General features: G+C 41.4%; 1 protein-coding gene across 4 annotated transcripts in view; it reads left to right on the top strand.

The window, feature by feature from the left end:
• Positions 1–19,815, top strand: part of OSBPL5 (oxysterol binding protein like 5) — a 179,553-nt gene that overhangs the window by 116,782 nt on the left and 42,956 nt on the right. For all 4 annotated transcript variants that reach the window (XM_050335369.1, XM_050335371.1, XM_050335370.1 and 1 more), the window contains exons 2-6: positions 1,304–1,460; positions 7,271–7,344; positions 8,387–8,449; positions 17,443–17,523; positions 18,171–18,272. In XM_050335369.1, coding sequence (XP_050191326.1) covers positions 1,304–1,460; positions 7,271–7,344; positions 8,387–8,449; positions 17,443–17,523; positions 18,171–18,272 — 477 coding nt within the window. The remainder of the gene's footprint in view (positions 1–1,303; positions 1,461–7,270; positions 7,345–8,386; positions 8,450–17,442; positions 17,524–18,170; positions 18,273–19,815) is intronic.

The raw sequence follows: 19,815 nt of genomic DNA, 5'->3' as shown, positions 1-19,815 counted from the left end.
GTTTTCTGGGCAGTTGAATTGACAGGAGGCAGGGCAGCAGTGAGTGGAAAGCTGCAGCCACCTCATTTCACCCGGCTCTCATCACATGTCGTCACACAAGGCGCCAGGCAAAGGCTCAGTCCATGGCAGCCCCATCCAGTGTGCATGTCTTGGCACTCAGGTACAAAGCCTTTCACCAGGAGTTGTGTGAAGGGGTTACAGCGAAATGCTGCTGCTGAGTGTGTGCTGTCTTACAGCCACTGCACTGTGACTGGGCAGCTTCGTCTTCTTTGCTGTCCCAGTAGCCTAAAAGAGATGGGAAAACGTGGAGACTCTTTTCAGGAAATGTGTGTTATCCTAAAGAGTTTTTCTTACCTCGGTGACTGTCCCCCAGAGAAGCAATAGACCCTGTGGTTTGTGATGCCCACCCAGAGGTTGGGTTGACACTTTCTGCTGCTGTGCAGAGCCCTTCCTCTGGCTGCACATGGTGAGAGAATAAAGCTTGTAACTCAGGGAGGAGACATAATATCTGCTTGTAAAGGGTAAGAAAGAACTACTTGTTGGATGGGTATAAAAGAAACCTTTAATTCCAGCCAGGATAGTCTAATGCTTTAGCCAAGTGGTGGTAAAGAGCAAAGTACCACCAGGCTCTTGTATGGGGATGCAGGGGGGCTTTTAGGGAGACAAATGCTGGTCTTTACCCTCACAGAGCAGCAACGGTTATCTTATTGATCACACTGTGAGGCTGACCTAAATGGCATTTTAAAGAAAACTGAAATTATTTCTATGTGCTATAATTGGAAATAAGAGCAGGAGTAACACTGGCATGATCTCTGCTTTCTGCTCTCTGCAGCCAGTGCAGCTGGTCTTCCTCCACACAGCTCAGATTAATGTTGATTTTTGTGTAAATGGTGTAACTCTGCTGACAGCAATGGAGTTGCATTTATGAAAGAGACTCCAAAACCATTAAAAAAAAAAAAAAAAAAAAGTGAATTTTACATACTGAGCACTGGATGGGCCCAGTAAGTAGCTATTATCCTAATAGATCTCAGTAGGCAGGAAGATGTTATACTGCCTGGGTTCACCAAGGAGCAGTGTCCTGCTCCCTATAGTTTGCATATACTGAGAGTCAGCAAATCAGTAATTGTAGCTTCAAACTAATATCACTTTCTTTTTTTTCCTGCATAGCTTTCTGGGACTCTGTAAAAAAGGTCTGGTGCACGACATGGAATTAGCTGGCTTTGAAGCAGCAGAGTCATCTAGGTGTGAAACTTTGATTTCCCATGTCATAAACTGAACTGTCATTTCTATCTTTCTTTCTCAGAAAACCCCCACAGCTCATGCCATGAAGGAGGAGAACTTTCTTCGTCGCAGGTTCTCCCTCTGTCCGGCGTCATCCACTCCTCAGAAGGTCGATCCTCGCAAGCTGACGCGCAATCTGTTCTTCGGGGCCGACAATGACATCTACCCACTCAGCCCAGGTTGGTTTCTGGTGTGTCAGTGCAGAAAGTGTGTGTCAGGTGCTTGAGTGCAAGGAGATAATTTAGCATGCTGCTAAGAATGTGAGAGAAGCTGCTGCCACACAGATATTACTGGATCCCAGACAGTGCTGCTTTCATGATGCTGTTTTTTTCATTGCTGTGGCATTAAGAGCGAGAGCAGGGCATCAGCTGGGGTTTGTAACTGTTTGAACATTGCATGGCCTCACATTTAAAAATTACTAATGTTTTCAGGCGCTTCCACTTCGAAGCATTTGATGTGTTTCACCCAAAGTGTTGGACTCATTTAAGATTTACTTGCTCCGTTTGCAGACATTTAATGGCAGACTTTCCCTGTTCAGATTTAGAGCCTAGGATAAATATTACAAGAGCAGACTTTCTGTGGTTAATGTTCTGTAAATATCTACAAGCGCTACAAGTACCAGGAATCTTGACAGGTTGCAATGAATGGCAGACTGGCTTTAAGCATTCTTTTTACATCTTTTTTTTTTTTTTTTGCTTTGAATTTCCTAGCACCCCTTTCGAAGGAAAAAGAGCTCACCTTATTGTTTCAGAATTTGTTGCTCACAATAAACATTCAAGTCTTTCCTTGATTGCAGTCTGCAGACAGTGCTTCCGTTCCAGTCTGTAAACAAGTGCTTCAGGGGGCAGTCACAAGTTTGTAGAGCTGTCATCTGCAGCTGCCATGTCAGTGCTAAATAGTCAAACCTCACAGCACCTTCATGAGGTCTCAAAACACTGATATCTAGAGAGAGAACATAGCATCTGTCAAAAGGTTTCAGTGTTCATATAAATGTAACACCCAGCAGAGTCTCTGGGCTTTTCAGAGGTAGAGCAAAACAAGGTCTGGATTTCCTGAGCTAATTGTCTTTAAGTGCAAATGTTTCAAGGACCGCTGATTTTGCAGGTATTTTTGTTTGTGAGTGTCTGCGTCAAGGCAGTGGGGAGCCTATTTTCAGCAGTGCTGACTAATCCTGGCTGTCACTGAGGCCCCTGGAAGCTTCAACAACCTTTTGGTAATCAAACTGAAAACAACTTAAAATGGGACACCTAAAATCTCATACATTTCAAACCTGGAGGGACTTCTGAACCACTAGCTGCTCATAAGTACAGTCTTTACAAATGTTGGCAAGTAAACAGCTCACTTTTGCTATCCTTGGGAGCTGAAGGACTGATTTTCCAGGCTGTAGTCACTTCCCCTTGCTTCGAGAAGATGGAGAGCCATAGCTTACAGTTTGCCCATTCTTCAGTTCTTACCGGAATTTTCAATGCTAAAAAAGTTACTGACTTCCTCACAGTGGTATTTCAGTGCTGTAATCTTTTAGAAACCAGGGAAAGTTGACGGTATTAGTCTGAAGGAAGTGACTGGAAGAGTTTGTTTCTTCCTCAGCTTCCCCCATCACCTTGTTTCTCCTTGATCCCTGCTGGCAGCCGGACCAAACAGCCTTTGCTGGGCTTAGCAGAACAAGTGCCTTGAGCCAGGCAGGAGCTTCTGTTCTGCTGCACAGTTCTCCCAGGTAACCTCCAGCATGTTGTCAGTGAGGGAGGTAGCCCTCAGTATTGCAAAGGAAGAGCACAGGCCAAAGGATTTGTAAAGGAGAGAATATCTCTCTTAAACAGGAGTTATACTGCTTCAGCCAGGGAATTTCTTGCAGGGAGCCTGGGGTTTTGTCTATCCTGACACTTCTTTTACTCTTTTCATTTCTTTCCCTGTCCCCATGGAGTTGCAGTCTCTTTGTTCTTGTATTTGCTGTAAGGAGTAGCTGTCACTCTTCATGTTCAGTTGCTATTTACCGTGGTGGGCTCTCCTTTCACTCCTTTGCTGCTGCTTCTGCCTTGTTTTCCTCTGAGCCTGTGTGCTTCCCCCAGCACCTTCTCCCATCCCTGTGAAGGATGCTGCTATCACTGTAGATAAGCCCCAGGTCTATGTCAATAAGCTGCATCCACTGTTTCTCTGTTCTCTGTTTTTCTGTGTTCTTGAGGCTTTTCCAGTGGTCTGTGTTTGCTGCCTGACCCCAGCAGATTATCTTTATGTGAGCACTGGGCTGACTGTATTGAGTGGGTGCAGTGGGTGCAGTGGGCAGCAAAGCCCAGTGATTTCGTGCCAGGAATTTAGTGGCTGGAGCTGCAGGTCTTACAGCACCATCACCTAGGATTCACCCTCCAACAGTAAAAGTGTGCAAGTAAATACTTCAGTGAGTAGGGAGCTACACTATGGAGATTCAGTTCAGCAAGAGGATTTTTTCTCTTGAAGGAAATATATGGGAAATGCAGAGGGCACTATCTGAAATAACACTTTGGACTTTTTGCCTCTTGCTTGCATACAAAAGTGCTAATGGTTCTTGTAACTGAAAAAAAATAGAGTAGGACATTTTCTTTTTATAGGAAGTTCACAAGCTAGAGAGATATGAATTCTTGTTCCTTGTTCGTGTTTGTCTTTCACTTAGCCATGAGGAGAGAGAACTTTTCTCTATTTTCTATTTCAGAAAATAGGAAATTTATTGGCTGAGTAGCTAAAAGAATTTTTAGAGAATCTCTCTTTTTGACTAGGCTGCAAGATCACACAGAGTCTTTAATAAAAATTTAGCCTAGCTTATCTGCATCCTGAGAAGTGTATACAAATATGGGAATTTTACTGTGAAAGATACACAAGAACTACGTTTTGATCAGGGTGTGCTCATTGGGCCATGTGGCTGATATTTACAGCAGAAACAGATTTTATTGGCAATTATTTCACATATCAGAGCTTGTATTTCCTCTTGTTGATCAGTCGTGCTTGCTGTATCATTCTTTATAAAGGGGAAAGGCAAATGCACTTGTAGGATTGATGCCCAGCAGAAAGCCAAAGAAAAGGAATGGTTACTTTCCTGGAAAGGAACAAAATATTTATTTTCCCTGTTCATGACAATAATGAATAAAAAGAAGGTATCAGTAATTCTACTCTGTAGGCACAAGACTGGAGTGTTGACCATTTTCTTCACAATGTGGTGAACACTGTTTCTGTAAGCACCACTGATTCCCAAAACCTTTTTTGTTATTTGGTGCAAAACTTTTGGGCTAGTTTGTGGAGGAACCTTCTTTGCTGCCCTAGTAGCAGCCAGCACTTTAAGTTGAGAGATGTTCAGCTTTATTTCTGTGGTGGGCATTATGTTTTCTTGATCAGGGAGATAGGAACTTCAGCTTCTATAACCAGTTAATATTTAGCTTCTTGTATGTTTTTAAGTGGTTTCCTATTTATTTTCCTAAGACAGCTGTATCTGTTGTGCTCAGGGTGGGTCTCTTGCTTTTGGACTTTCTGTGCACTTAACTATGTGTGTGGGTTTTTGACAGACTTCCACATCATTTCAATGAAATTTTCTTTCCAAACAATGGCTGGCTTTCTCCTTCTGCATGGCTGCAGTGAGTCTGCTTGGGACTGACAGCAAAGATAGCTCTCCTCTGAAAAACAGCCTTTCCTTCACAATTCCCAATAGACTTAATGAGTTTGGCATAAGAAACTAGGATATGTTGCTTCATAAACATACCTTAGGAAGCCTTATAAATGTTACGATAAAAATGAACAGTAGCATGCTCCATTTTTTTCCATAATGCTCTGTGAGTGGGATGGTCCAGAACCTCAGGAACGGTGAAAATCTCATTGTTCAGGTGCAAGTCATTTTACCTGCATTACTGAGAGAAGGCAGAAACGTCTCACGTTCAGGCCTTTTTTATGGATACAAGCTTGGAGTTAGGCTTTCTTTAAGAAATGAGACATCATGAAGAATGGATGTGAATTGTGTTATGCTAATAGACACCATTCCCTTGGAGCAGGCAGCAGCTGATTCCCATTAGCTTTACTTGAACTTTTAGACCATATGTTACTTTCCCATACATGCTCAGAAAAAACTCTTCATGGGAAACGATTGCAGCAGCTACATGGCTTTGTGAGTTTTTTCCAATCTCCTCTGTTGGGGAGAGTGGGGGCTGTAAAGAGGCAAACACCATCAGAGAAAGAAAAAATACAGAAATGCAGGTTCTAATCCTTACACAGCAGTGCTTATGGCCATCCCACTTGTCACGGTAGCACAAAGGGACTGTCAGATTTTCTGACACTGGGGATTTTTTGGGGATTTTGTCCTGCCCACAAACATTAGGTTTCTGAGTGTATTATTTAGGGCTCAGTGTTTCCAGGGGAGAAATGACAGCAAAGACACCAGGCTGGGATATAGGTGCCCTGTTGTTGCACCACCCTCCTATGTGTCTGCGTAGGTCCTTCCTCTGCTTCGCTTCCCCACGCAAGCTGCTCACGTGCCATCACTCGTCACTATGTGGGGAGTTCAGCACCTTCTGGGACAGTTGTCCCACAAAACCTTTTCTCACATTTAGGAGTTGATACCCCAAACTGCCTGTTAGTGCCTGTATGAAGGGCACTGTTTTGTCCCGCCTCCTTAGTGGCAAAACCCTGTAGCGCAGTTGCAGTTCTGGTTATGACAGGACATGCTTGTCCTCTCATGTGTCCCATGATGGAAGTGCAGGGCATGGCCATGAGGATATTTATTTTTCAGTGAGCTTCTTGTGGCTGGCTTTTCTAACAGTGTTTGGCTTCTTAAAAGGCTGCTCTGATAATTCCAGGAGAAATTATGGCTTCTGACACATCTGTGACAACTTCTGCTGTCTTCAGGAGAATGAGAGTTTTCCCTTTCTGGTTTTGCATTATGTGGTGTTGATTTCCAAGGCTGGCCCACATGGTGTTAGAAATGTTTTCAACAGTTCCCATGTTTGCAGTGTGCTACAAATGGATTATATTTCACTGTCTCAGTGGTTCTTTACTGCATCCCATATTCTGAAGCTCTGATTGACAACGATTTTGAGAAGAAAACTACACTGCAATTGATTAACAGTGACTATCTTGGCACTTAAAAATCTAGTCTCATCAGAGACTATTTCTGCTTTTTTTTCTCAATAAAAGCCCTATGCTTTCTTTACTGTAAGGACATGATTACAGTTGGCAAAAAGAACAGGATTTATCATACCATTTTATTGCTTGGACTAGCACTACACATACTCATGCCAGTATGTAACATATGCAAGCTTAAGATATTTGAGTAATGGGAATATATCTTTACAGTGATTGGAAAATGCCATAGAGTTCATAAATGCTACTTGTAAATTGTAAATCTTTCTTATTTTAACAAATAACTTGGTCAGAAGACATCAATCTTCTGCAATTTGCGTTTAATTTGGTTTTGCTAATTATGCCTAGATACTGTCTTCTGTAACATTTTGTGATCGTGGTTATTACTTCTCCAACAAAGCATGCTATCAAATGCATCTGTATGTAGTTGCCAGATACTGACCAAGGAGGATTGAATAACTGCTTATTAACTGAGTTGCATTTATTATTTGCTCTGAATGAGGCATGGGGTATGTAAGAAAAGAACAGACTGCGGTAATGTAATTAAAGACTGCATCATAATGCAGACACAGAAGGGAGCTGATTAAGGATGCATAAGCAACCTTATTTCTGGCTTTTTTTCCAGCCTTCATATGCTGGAATTTTCAGCCATCGTGTTGGGTTTACTACTGTGTTTGGAGGCCTAACTTTTGAGCATCTTGTTGCATGGCCCAAGCACGTGGATCCAGGGTATTTCAAGCTCTGCAAGATCCCTCTCTGTGATTGTGGTGTGCCTGCTCTTTCTTATGACAACTTCCTTTGCATGACGTTAGCAGTAGCCCTTTCTAAAACCATGACAAGCCATGGTTTTGCACAGAATTTCTCTGGTTTTGAATTACTATTTTTTTTGTTGTTGCAGGAAAAGAGGTGGAAGGAAATAGCCCATCAGCACTGAAGGATGAGACACCACAGACTCCAAACTCAATTAGCAAGGTACTCTGGGATAGGGATCCATTCCCTATCTTGTTTTCATTTCTTCTCAGGCTGTTATTAATCATTCTTACTCTCGTTTTTAAGTCCTTGAGAAAACCTCTCCCTCTGTTCATTCAGGAACTGTGTGTGCATGTTTTGAGAGTAAGAATGAGTGGGTTTGCATGGTTGGGATGACAAATAAGTCTGCACTTTCCTCTGACTTGATTGCACCTACCGCATATTCTTCTGTTTAATTGGGCCTTGTTCAGCAGTGTAATTAGATATGAATAATTATGGTTGAAAGGTTGATTTTGTCAGCAGAGGTATCTCCTGCTGTTCCTGATCAGCAAGTCAATCATGAACCTTAATTGTTTTAGAAAGGAAAACTGTAGTATTTAGTGTAGTGTGTAGCATCTGAAACAGTGAATCGAGGTCCTGGGAGAGAGCTTTGGGAAGCAGTGTAACAGGAGAGGAACACAAACTAACCAATATTTCCTGAATGCAACTTCTCCATCCAGCCTGTTACAGAGAGGTAAAACTGGATCTAAAGCCTCTGGACCTCGGTGTTCAAAACCTGCCTCTACATCAAGAGTTATGGAGTGCCTGGGTTTGATTTCCTGTAGGGATGGAATCAACCTTATAAAGTGAGATCTGGCTTTGAGATTCATGTAAGGGCTTTTTTGGCTGCAGATCCCTAACATGTTTCTGGAGGGCAACTAGAAACAGAAGCAAGACCAGTTAATAAATTTTTAAATAAATTTATTGAACTGTGAAGCTGTAAAATGCAAGTGACACGATCTGAAATAAAAATATAGCACAAAAGAAACAGCTGCAGACAAGTGATTTCTTATAAGACATGAAAATAATTTCTCCATCTTCCAGTGCGTTTGTCTGTACTTGCCTGGAGCTTGCAGGTTGTTCTCCTGGGATGCCCTGGCAGAGGTCAGCACAGGGAGATGGTGATGAGAGGAGCTATAGGAGTATGCTGCAAGGACTTGTGTACGTCTTCTGCTATTACTGGAACCTGGCAAGCTGCAAACCAACCTTGGCTTTGCTTTTTCAGGCAGGTTCCTCTAGGAAGATCAGCCTCCCACTTATCTTGGCAGTGGAGAAGCCCAAGGACCAGGTAACTGCATCCAGTTTTAAAGCTAGATGTTTTGGATGCCTTACAAGGAGTGGTGTTGAATTTGTAATGACTTAGGAATGTAAAGAAGAAGGACTTTTTCTGGACAGGACAACTCAGAGCACTGAAATCCTGTCCAAAAGGGAGTTTGATTTCTGAGTTGCAGGATGAATCCAAGAGTAGGGATGTATTTATGAGAGGTTTCTGGGCTGAGAGCATGGCTCAGCTGTGTTCTCCCAGCCTCTGGGCCTGCCTTGCTAATTAGTCTCCCACAAGTGTGTTTTTGAAAGGAGAAGCACCCATGGAAAATCTGAGTTTTCTGTCATGCTTTGTGTTCACTGGGGAGCTGTTGGTGGGTCTCTCTTTGGCCATGCCAAGAGTAATTGTTAAGAAGAGTTAAGAGAAAATGCACAACACTAAACAACTGCATCAGACTTGTGATTCAAAATAAATGGGGGTCTGGACATGAACTTTGCTTTCACTAACCTAAGCCTTTGGTTTTACAATGGTCAGAATTTCTTTGGAACACCAGAGGACTAAAAACAGATATGAGCATACCAAAACACTGAACTTCAACTGGCTCACTCATTTGCAGTGTTGCAATTGCTTTGGCTACTGAACGGGCCAGGGCTGGGTGTTTCTTTCCTGCCCAAATATTTTGCTTAGGCACATCATGTTTGATTTGGAGACCTTCTTCACTGAACCTGTGCTGTAGCATTTTTCATTCTCACTTCACTCTGCTTCACCTTGCTGTTGTATACAGTACCTTGCTCATCTCCAGCCATGTAACTTGTCTTTTGTCAAGCTTTGCAACATCAGTGACAGTAGGGAGTCCTTATTGTCAAATGTCTTGTACCTTAAAATTTTAGGCAAACTGGTGGTCAGTTTGCTTAATATGTAATTTTTCACATCCACTCAGCTATAATGCTCTAAAATGAAACTTTACTGTCAGGTGTCTAGAACTTTAAGCAGGGATCTGTCACACTATTTCACTTTAAAAAGAAATACTGATTCCACCTACTTGAATCAAAGGGAAGAGTGTGTGCTAACTGGGACATATTTAGATTCCTGGTAACAGGGGAGGAATAATTCTTAGAAACCAAACTGTTGGATGTGCAGGTTTAAGTAATGGATTCATAAGTAAGTGCTGTAGGTAGCAGATCCGTGCCATGAATACTTGCCCTTCTTTTGGCACAGTGGATGTAACAAACCTTGTTGGAAATCAATGTTCTTTCAGCAGCACAATTTTCATGTGCCACACCACACTGACTTTTCACTCAGTAATGAGAAGGAAAGGAAAGCCAGTCAAGTGATTTGATCCCTGGACTGGGGCTTAGGAAACCTCAAATTCCCAACTCTACCTTGGATTCCCTGCACTTTCTAGGGCAGATTAATTGTTTTTCCATTTCACATCTTCATCAGTGAGGTGGAAACAGTTTTGCATTTTGTTCACTCAGGCCGTATCCACACTGCATGATGGAACAGGCTGCAGGTTTCCCAGGTTAGCATGGAGAATGTATGATAAAAACCCTATGTGAAAATGTCAGTGAACTTGTGAGCTGTGAAGCCATGTAACTGCAACCACAGAGCCCTGTGCTCGCAGGTGGACTGCTCTCTTATGTCTGAGGTGTGAACACATCCCAACTGTCCTATCTGTACAGACAGTCAAATATATGATGCTGGAACATTTGCTTTCAGTGTGTTTGTGTGGTTCTTAGCACTATATATATTTCTGATTTCAGTTGTGGCTTCTCACCCCATATTTTATTAAAACAAATTTAAGGCACAGTTCAGCTACATGTTACACTGCTAACTTTCCTGCAGCATATTTTCTCCTACTTAATTTTTTTAAGTGGAGTCTCTTTTATGTCGTTTATCAAGGGGAAAAAATTACTAGCTTATTTATTTCAGATTGTTTCTCATATTAGTTTCTCTTTTTTTTAGAGCCCTTTAGCATTGTTTTCTGGGACCAGTAGTCGTAGTTGGGTGTGAAGGCATAACCAAGCCTCAAGCTCACCAAGCAGACAGGTAGTACAGTTAGCACACACCTGATAATGACAGGAGGTGCCTTTCTCTCATTTTGTGACTCATTCAGCATTGTCAGAGTCCTCTAAGGCACCTTTTATTGCAGTATGCAGTGCTGCATGTTCTTTTTCTTCCTTTCCTGTGCTTACTTATTAATTCTGCTGGATGGAGGGCAGCTGGAGTCTCTTGATATGGATGCAGGGCCCACAAAGAGTTGAGGTGTATTTTAAGGGATAGCGAGAATAATCTTGAAGCTGGATCTCAGTAGTACTTCACTTTTTCCAGTCCCTTGCTAATGCCACAATGAAGTCTATCAGACTGTAGGAGTGTGGCTGTTGCATGCACAGTTTTATGATGTATGTGAGGGTAATGTATTGTGAATGAGTTTTCTACATGCCTGAATTGTTCAGGCCTTTATTGTGTGATTTTTAATATGAAAGATGAATCTCACTGACTGCTAGAAATTTATTTTAGCCACAAAGTAGTTTGAAACAGCTCATATTGATCATTTGAGATTTAAGCTGCAGTTCCCATGCTGTCTCAGGTTTTCTATATCTATGAATCATGGTCTTAACCTCAGAGGTAATTCGAGACATGGTTACCTTTGGGACTACCATGAAACATCATTTACAAATGTGGAAACCTACAAGGATACCTTTCCCTCTGTTCTCCCTTAGCCAGCAAACCAAGGAACCAGTTGTCAGACAGATCCAGGTTTTCAGGGATCACCTTCTAGATATTCAGGAGTGAAACATCCCCTGTGTGTGTTAAGCACAGCTTTGTAGGAGAATCTGGTGCTTCCAGGTGGTGTTATGCTCAACTGGACCCTTGCTGGCTTTTCATTACCATACTTCATGCTCTCAATGCTATGGATGGAATTGTTTTGCAGTTAGTTGTCTCTGTCAAGACTTACACTCAGTTCCTGTGCCCTGGCTTGGTATACCTTGCTTTAGGGTAATCACTGTTGTCGACAGAGGGCTTTGCAGCTGATTTAAAGTGAGCAGAGATGTAGCCTGGAATATCCTGGAAAAATCACATGGAGAAAGGGTGGGGTTTTGCATTGAAAAGTAGAAAACAAGGAGCATCCCTAACTTGTGTTGGTGCACACAAGCTCTGACAGAGCTTGTGCCTCACAGAGGTGAATTTATACAGCAATAACTGTTCACAGAAAAGAAGTCTCAAAGTTGATAGCTTTGGGTAAGCAACAGCAGTCCTGTCATGTCACCTTGGGTCATGTGATCATAATTCTTTATACTAGTATTTCTGATGGGGAAGATGAGGGTAAATGGAGGTGCTGAAATTGAAATGCAAACAATTTAGCAAAACTTACATTAAACCACAGGTCCAGTTGTTCTTCATTGCTTACTTTCTTCATTTGTTTAAGCTCAGCCTAGGAACAAAAGATGTGCCTAAAGCCGAAGGGGAAAGCAAAACTTTGCTTCAGCTTCCTGCGTGGCACTACATCTGTAACATGTCAAACAGCATTTTTCTCAGTGTGCAACTTCCTATCTTGGCTCAGATGTTCTTTAAATATTCTGAACTTGTAGAATGATCTTCCCGTGCAAGACACACCTAAATGACCAAATAGAAATCCTGTGAGGTCTGTGACTTGTTCTTTATTTACTACCATTTAATGCAGTGAAGCAAAGCATTCACTAAACAGTTGTATAACTTGATATTTGGAGTTGCTTGGATGGCTGAATTTCACCAGTGACTTTCACCTGATGTTGCTGTCATGTCAACTGTTTATTTTTTCAGGCTTCTCAGTTTGTGCTAATCATTGTGCTATTTCAGAGTTGTAAACACAGTTGCCATATCTTTGTAACATTGTTGAAACAAGACAGATTTTTGTGGGGTTTTTGCCTTTTTTGTTTTTTTTAAACTGGAAAGTTTTAGGTGAAGATTATTTAGCTTGCTATAAAGCAGCATATCAATGGAAGGGTAATCCTTCCTAATGCAAAGCTTGTTTGCCAGTAAGGGTTGTTTCACTGATTCTGCTGTGCTTTGGATGAGATGTTAATTCACAACAAAAGTAAAAAGTTTTTTAAAAGAACTGCCTATAATTAATTGAAACCAAAATTGGCTTAAATTTGGTTGAGATATACGTGACTATTCACATCAGTAACAAGGAGTTTCTCACTTCTAATGAAGCTAATAAACACAGGTTTTCCATAGTTTTTATGCTCTGCCAGGAACTTTTATTTAATTTTTTTAAATTTATGTGTAATCAAGTTTTTTAGCAATTATATATGGAAAAAATACTGGAGAAATTACATGTGGCCAAGGGCATGTCTCCTGTTGCTTTAGTGAAGCATAACTTACGACCCCAGCTACTTTTGCTCTGCCTTCAAGTTCCCATCTGGTCTTGCCTTTCTCTCACTTGGACACAAAGAATACAAAAGGGCAACTTCTAAGCTGTCACTGCTGTTTATATGCAGAGCACAGCTTGAGAATGACTTTATGTAAATGTTTCTGATTTGGAATAATTCTGTCTATTGTGCAGCAAGGATTGCTTGCACTAAATAACAGGATATTCCTCTTGCTGTTATCCAAGGCAGGGATGGCATGCTGATGGGCTGGCATCCCCCACACCAGAGTTGATCACAGACTATTTTTCTGTGAAATGATTTGATTCCTCTTGGAAATGAAGTCACCCAAAAGACACTGGATCAGAACAGCCCTATTGTGAGGACTCTGTGTGCTCTCTTACAAAGTCTGGCAGAAGTGTGAGGCTATTGTGATGACTACTAACAATCGACAGTGAATCTCAGAGCTCCATGACTGAGATGGAAAAGAACAGAAACATAACTGGGATAAAAAGTATGTTTTTGAGTACAGTACAACCCAGTGTTAGCTGGCAAGGTCATCACTCAGTCCTGGAGAGGACAGATTTGGTTAGAGAACTGAAAAGCCTGAAAGAAGAGCTGAAAAGTCTCTTCTCCTAAGCCTGCAAGTGCTGCTGTATGCTCTGGTAAAAGTTTTCGGCAGGTTAACATTCTTCCCTCCTTGGGAGAACCTGTACATGGAAACATACCTATTGCTTTCTTATTAGAATACTCCAGTGGTTTCCTTCAAAAAAGACACCGATTTCTTACCCTCCCATTGTAAGAAGTCTCATCTCTGGTGAATATTGTTCATGTTGCTGCAGCGAGAGGGGGCCAGATTCTGAGATCCTGCACAAGCATTATCCCAGCACCCTTGAATAGACTTGCTGTGATGACAAATGGCTTCTCCTAGTTTTCTGCCAGGCTGAGAATGGCAGGGCAGTAGAAAGACATCGTTAAAAGCGCTTGATGTGCCTTAGACCTTGCTATGTTTAGGGAATCTTCAGAGCTGATGGCCCAAATTTATTGAATCTTATATATACCACAAGGTACAATCAAAATTATTAAGACAGATTAATGCAAAAACATGAAATCTTATTACTTCAAGTCACTTAGGTTACACCTGCTAAGGTTTATCATTACTATCAGCAGCATGGAAGCCTATGTTATGCTGTCCTGAGGGCTTAGATCCCACCTTTTCTGGGAAAAAGAGGAGCTTTGAACCCAGAAATGCAATGCTTTTCACTCTGTAGACCTGGAGATCACCTGCCAGCAAACTGCTGTTTAGAATCTGTGATGATGCATCCTCGTAAGCGTAACAAGAGGCAGAGTCAGGAGGGAGGAGCAATCAGTTAAAAAGTAACTGGGGAACAGTGTCAAAAGTTCCAAGTCAGGCACATCTGAAAAATTGTCTACAGCTCCCAGTTAAAACTTGGTTATGGTAAAATTTTCTCTCTCTTCATAAAGCATTTTGCAACTGTCTCGGGCAGTTGAGGTATTCATCACACAGCTGGTAGGTACATCACAGTTTTTGGGACATAGCAGCACAGATACTTATTTTCCTGTGCCTAGAAGTTTCTATGCAGGCAGTGAGGCACCTATGCTACTGCTTCTTTCTCATCCATTCTTAAGCCTGTCTTAGTGTGCACCATCCCTGTGTCCGTGTTTCCCTTTAGAGGCAAGGTGTGCAGATTCAGCATGTCCAGGTGTAGCTCCAACATAGGGGAGGAAGTGCCTGAAGGAAGCGGCACAGGATTCAGAAGCCCACTACAGCAGCCCCCTGGGCTGCTCATCCAGCTTCTTTAACCAAGAGAAGGACCAGTTTGTTGTGCTTTCAGACAAGTTTCACTGTATTTATTGTGCTCCTAAAGGCTGTGGTGGTGTAAGGGGAGATTATCCCTTCATCAGCTGTTGTGTGCTGTGGTTTTGTGACAGGCATAGCAGTGTTGGCTGGCATTGGGCATGTGGTGGTGTCCTTGGTCATGGACCTACGAGGCAGCTCTCCTGAAGAGTCAGAATCAATGTCTGTCTCTGTGAACACCACAGGTTTGAAGTCTTGTGGTTGTTTAGCTCTATTTTTAGCATGACCCAGAGAGACTCCAAGGAGGAGGCAGGTGGGGCTGGCAGAGCAGTGAAAGTGCCTCTGTCTGTGTCAGTGCTGGTTCCCCATGAGCAGCGGGTTTAGGGCTCAGGTTTGCAGCAGTTTTAGGAAGCCTTTCTGAATTCATCTGCGAGTAAATTTCCCCAAGCCAAATGAGCTTAAGGGGCAACATTTTATTCTTTATATAAGTGCTAAGGTGTAATTGTCTAGACAACAAATGACTGTAGCTTGTTTTATTTAGTTAAACAAAAAGTATTCTTAGTATCCTGGTGCTCTGAAGGCACCTGAGCAGTATTTCCTAGGATCTTGGGAACATCTGTCCTTTTTCTGCCCGTCACACTGGCTAATGAGGAATAGTACACAGTGTTTCTCTCTGTGTCTGGTCTCTCAGGCCGGAGGGAGTGAAATTACTAATAAACAGTTGGCTCATAGTTGTGTCTCAAGGACAGGACATTCTTCCTGCTAATTGGGAGAAAGGGGGAGAATTCTTCTGACTGGTTTCAGAGGACTTGTGTCTCAAATCATGAAAGCATAATCTCCTAATAATTCCAATGGATTCGTGCTCAGAGACATTTAAGCACTTTGAAATGTTTCTTCATAAAGAAAGGCTTATAGCATATCTCCCAAATGCCTACCACTGCCCTTTCAAATGTGACAAAGACCCTGTGGGCACAAGTCTCTGCTCAAATGTCATATCTGTGCAGAAGTCCCCACCATAAATCTCGTGTTCTTACAGTAAAGTCTGAAGCACAGAAATACAAAATATGCATCAGAGATTGCATTGCAGGCAGAGGAGGCAGGCTTAGCTTTCTGTGAAAACAAAAATTGCAAATACTGAGTAGTTTTCAGGAGACCATGAGGTGGCATTTTCTTTGAGTGGAACCGAGTTGACTTCTAAACTAAACAGTCAGATCAGGGACCTCACTGGTCTTTATGGACCATCATAAAGTTTTCATTTCTCTATCTATTCTTAAGTGTTACATGTAGTTTTGTTTTTAGTGCAAAACTACTACAAGGGTATGTGAGAACAAGTGACAGGTTCTACAATGACCATGGCTCTGTTGCAAATGGCACCTTCAGCCCATAATTTCTAATCCTGCATCATCTACCAGTTTTGCTCAGTTGAGCATGCTCCCTTATCTTCCATTTTTGCTCCTGCCACAATCTCCAAAGCACAGTTGATGGCCTGTTTGCTGTGATCTGGTCATGCATTTATGTGGGTTTTTTCTGAGTCATGTGAAAAGGACTGATCTGGCTGTCATTAAATATTTTCCTGCTCACACTAACATTCAGCACAGTTTGGGGCTGTAGTAGCCCCAGAGGTTTCTGTGTCACTGGGAGGGAAAAAGAAAGTGGGTATCTTGAAACGAAGGTGCTGTAAAATGATCATATCAACTCATGACATAAAGGAGAGAGAGTCTGAGAGCCCAGTGGGTTTGTTTCACATCATAGCAGTGAATTTATAAATGGGAAGTATATTTGATACATTTTTTTCTTTAGTACAGCTCATTTTTGTGTCATACTCATTAAATCAAGGTGTCCAAAGGCTGAGCTTTTTTTATAAAACTGTCATGCATAAGTTGGAGAGACAGTGCCTGACCCAAAAGATCACAGTCTGAATGCATCAGACACAGGAAAAGCTGGAAGGAAGAGAGGTAAAGAGAAAGAAAGTAACTTCCCCAAGGTGACATAAAAAGTAGCAGAGTCCAGACTGTACCATAATTCTCACACCTCTAACCCTCCCTAGGTTTTGGACAACTTGCTGACAATACCTGTCCAGTGGGGGTCCTTGCTGTGAGCTGGACTCCAAAGAGCTGTACTTTATAAGTGTAACTTTACTTTGGTAACAGTAATATTGTGATTATGTCTAACAGAAGTAAAGCATTTTTTCAGCACATCAGCACAATGATGAGATCAGTCTGTAGCCTCTGAGAGTGAGTTTAAACAGCCCTGACAGTATCAAACATGATTTGAAGTGACTGTATATATTTTGTGCCTTGCTTTGCAAGGGCAAGATGATGATTTCCTGTATTATCTATAACATTGTTAGGTAATTTCTTGCCCGCTGATGTTTCTGGACATTTCAGCTAGGGCAACAGTCATTGCCAGTAATCAAGTCTATTTCTGAAAGATCTATAACAGATTCCCCATAATTTTTATTCCAGTAATTGAAATGCTTTCAGATCTGAGAAGAGATTAGTAGTTTTCAAAGATAGGAATAAGTTTTTTGTTTGGTTTGATTTTATGGTTTTGTTGTGGGTGAAATTTTTAGAGGGTTTTTTGTTTGTTGTGGGTTTTTTTTCACCAAGATTAATGACTGCGTAGGAGAAATATGAAGAAAATTTGGAGGGTAGTTTTCCAGCCAAATATGAGTATAAGAAGGGAGTTTGAACTGCTCTGCAGGTATGCATTTTGTGCACCTGCTTAGTGTTACACTGCTGAAGTCTGCAATCAGCTCCTGAAAGATATAAACAACTCTTATTAGAGCATAACTTAAACATCTGCATGTTAACACGTTCCTATTTTCTCTCTCCCTCTGTTTTTAGATTGAATATAAGCTTTGCAATGGATCTGACAAAGAGTGTGTGTCTCCCACAGCCAAATTCATGAAGAAGGAAACACTGAAGGTATGTGCAAAGCAGCCAAGTCAGCCTCAGCTGACTTTCATTTACAAAACAAATAGTACCTTCCAAACAAACCACTGGAACTACTTGGAGTCATTTCCCAAGACCCAGAGAAGCCTCTGAATCTTCTAGGAGTCATTATAGGCCAAGGGCATTTACAGGCTTTATATACAGGATTATATTATATACTGAAAGCAGAACAGATCAGTGTAATTATTTACTGTATTTGTATGTTCCAGAGCCATTAGGTACCTCGAGAGGATTGTAATCCTTCACTGGTTTTGTTAGGAGGGGTTTGCCTAGGCAATCTGAGCAAATTATAGCTCGAACACTTGCTTGTCTACCAAACCTAAAGTCTAAATAATTTGGTTTGAGTGAAATGCATTTGAGGGTGAGGAGGACTGGGTATTCAGCCTCTTTCCATTCCCCCCAAAGAAAAGACAAACTAGGTTATGTTCGGTGAAACTTCAGGGGCAAAGAGAATGCCTATTATCTCATTGTTTTTGTTCTTCCCTGTGCTCATTTCTGGGGAACCTCTGCTGGGTCAAATTCTCGCTGTGCTATACATAGCTGTCCTTAATGCATTATGTTCCTTCCTCCCCAAAAGAGGCTGTGATTACAGCAGCTATATTTTCTCTGTTCTCAACCAGGTACAGAAAAGAAATTACAGACAGGAGAAGAAAAGAGCTACCAAACAACTCTTCAGTGCTCTGAAGGATCCCAGTGTAGTGATCACAGCAGACTGGCTGAAGGTATTTAATACAAACCGTTGTTTCTCAAGCTGTCAGAAAAAAGAAGTGAGAAGTAGCTGATGTGTCTGACACTTATACACAAGCACTTTTTTGGGTGAAGGAAGACTGAATAATTTTGAGTTGAAGTTACTGTAAAGCTGTGGATTTACCTTCCATCTTAACCTAACTCAATCCCTCTGCTCCATGTCCTTAAGCACAGCAAGGTCTCGAAAGTGTGGAGTACAAATGGAAGTGATGATGTTTCTTTCTTTGTTCCTCTCTGAAAGTGTCTGTTGGCCTCTTCCCATAGATGTGGTTTTGTACTGAAGAGGGAATAGACAGGAAACAGCCTGGGCAGATACAGCTTGTCCTATTGACAGTTGGATTTTATGTTGTCATGGCACAGAACGGAACATATTGGACCTGATGACAACTGTAATTCCTTCTTGTGCACAGGCTCAAGTAGTGACAGCTTCTCATTGAAGTCCTGAAACTTTGTATGTGGCAAAGTAAATGTGGATTGACATTGAGAGTTGTTACCTCTGAGCACTGCTTTTCACCTCCTTTGGGTCCATTTAGTCTTCTCAAATAACAGTGAATTGATTGCCCCTTTTCTTTTGGCAAAACTTAGTTTCCAAAGGTGACAAGGTGGTGTTAGGTCATAGGTTGGACTCGATGATCTCAGAGGTCTTTTCCAACCTAGTTGATTCTGTGAAACATTACAATTGCATTTGACTAATGTGAAAAACCTCCAACATTGTTATATGATCAGTATTAAAGGCCGGAAAAGTGACATGCTTATAGTTTATTAGAGAAATTAGATTGGCAAAAGAGTGTTTCCATTGTGTTTACTGTTAATGATGGATAAGTATTGAGTTTTTTAAAATACAGAATACGTGTTGCATGTTTGCTGTGGCTGGAATTGTCTGGTGAGCAACATATAATGCTGGGCCACAAAAACAGAACGCTGACATAAGACTTGAGTTTTGGCCTATGTACATTGAAAGCAAGAAGACCTTAGGCAAGATCTAACCTTACTGAGAAGCTTCTCCATTCTTAAAGATGTTATCTTTAATATACTCTATCAGATTTAATGTCTTTTATACAAGCAAGAGCTGCACTGAGCTTGACAGAGAAGTAAAGCAGCTGGAGACGGTACATTTAAAAATGGAGTATTTGACAGAACCCATTAATAGCTGTGTTCTGCAGAACACTATTAAAATGACTTATAAGTCAAATTAGAGTAGCTATAACATTTTTATATGCAATGTTCTAATTGGCATGCCCTCCTTGATTATTAACAGATCACTCTCACATGGGCCAGCAGTGCTGATTGCCTTAAATACGAATCAAGCTGCTAACACTAAGGTAGTAATAAAAATATGAAGAACACTAAGCCAGTAATAAAAATATGAAAACTAGATTCTGATATTCGAGTTTGCAAGGTCTGTGATTTTACTATGAGATCCCTAGGACTGCTCAGTGTATTTTCCTTAGGATGTGTGTAGTGGTGTGGAATAAACATGCTGGAAGTACTGTATAAATACTGAATAAATGCTGATTT

This window comes from Myiozetetes cayanensis, unplaced genomic scaffold, assembly GCF_022539395.1.
Source record: "Myiozetetes cayanensis isolate MyiCay16 unplaced genomic scaffold, myiCay2020 scf6-25, whole genome shotgun sequence".
Taxonomy (NCBI): domain Eukaryota; kingdom Metazoa; phylum Chordata; class Aves; order Passeriformes; family Tyrannidae; genus Myiozetetes; species Myiozetetes cayanensis.
This window is presented reverse-complemented; position numbering and strand designations above follow the sequence as displayed.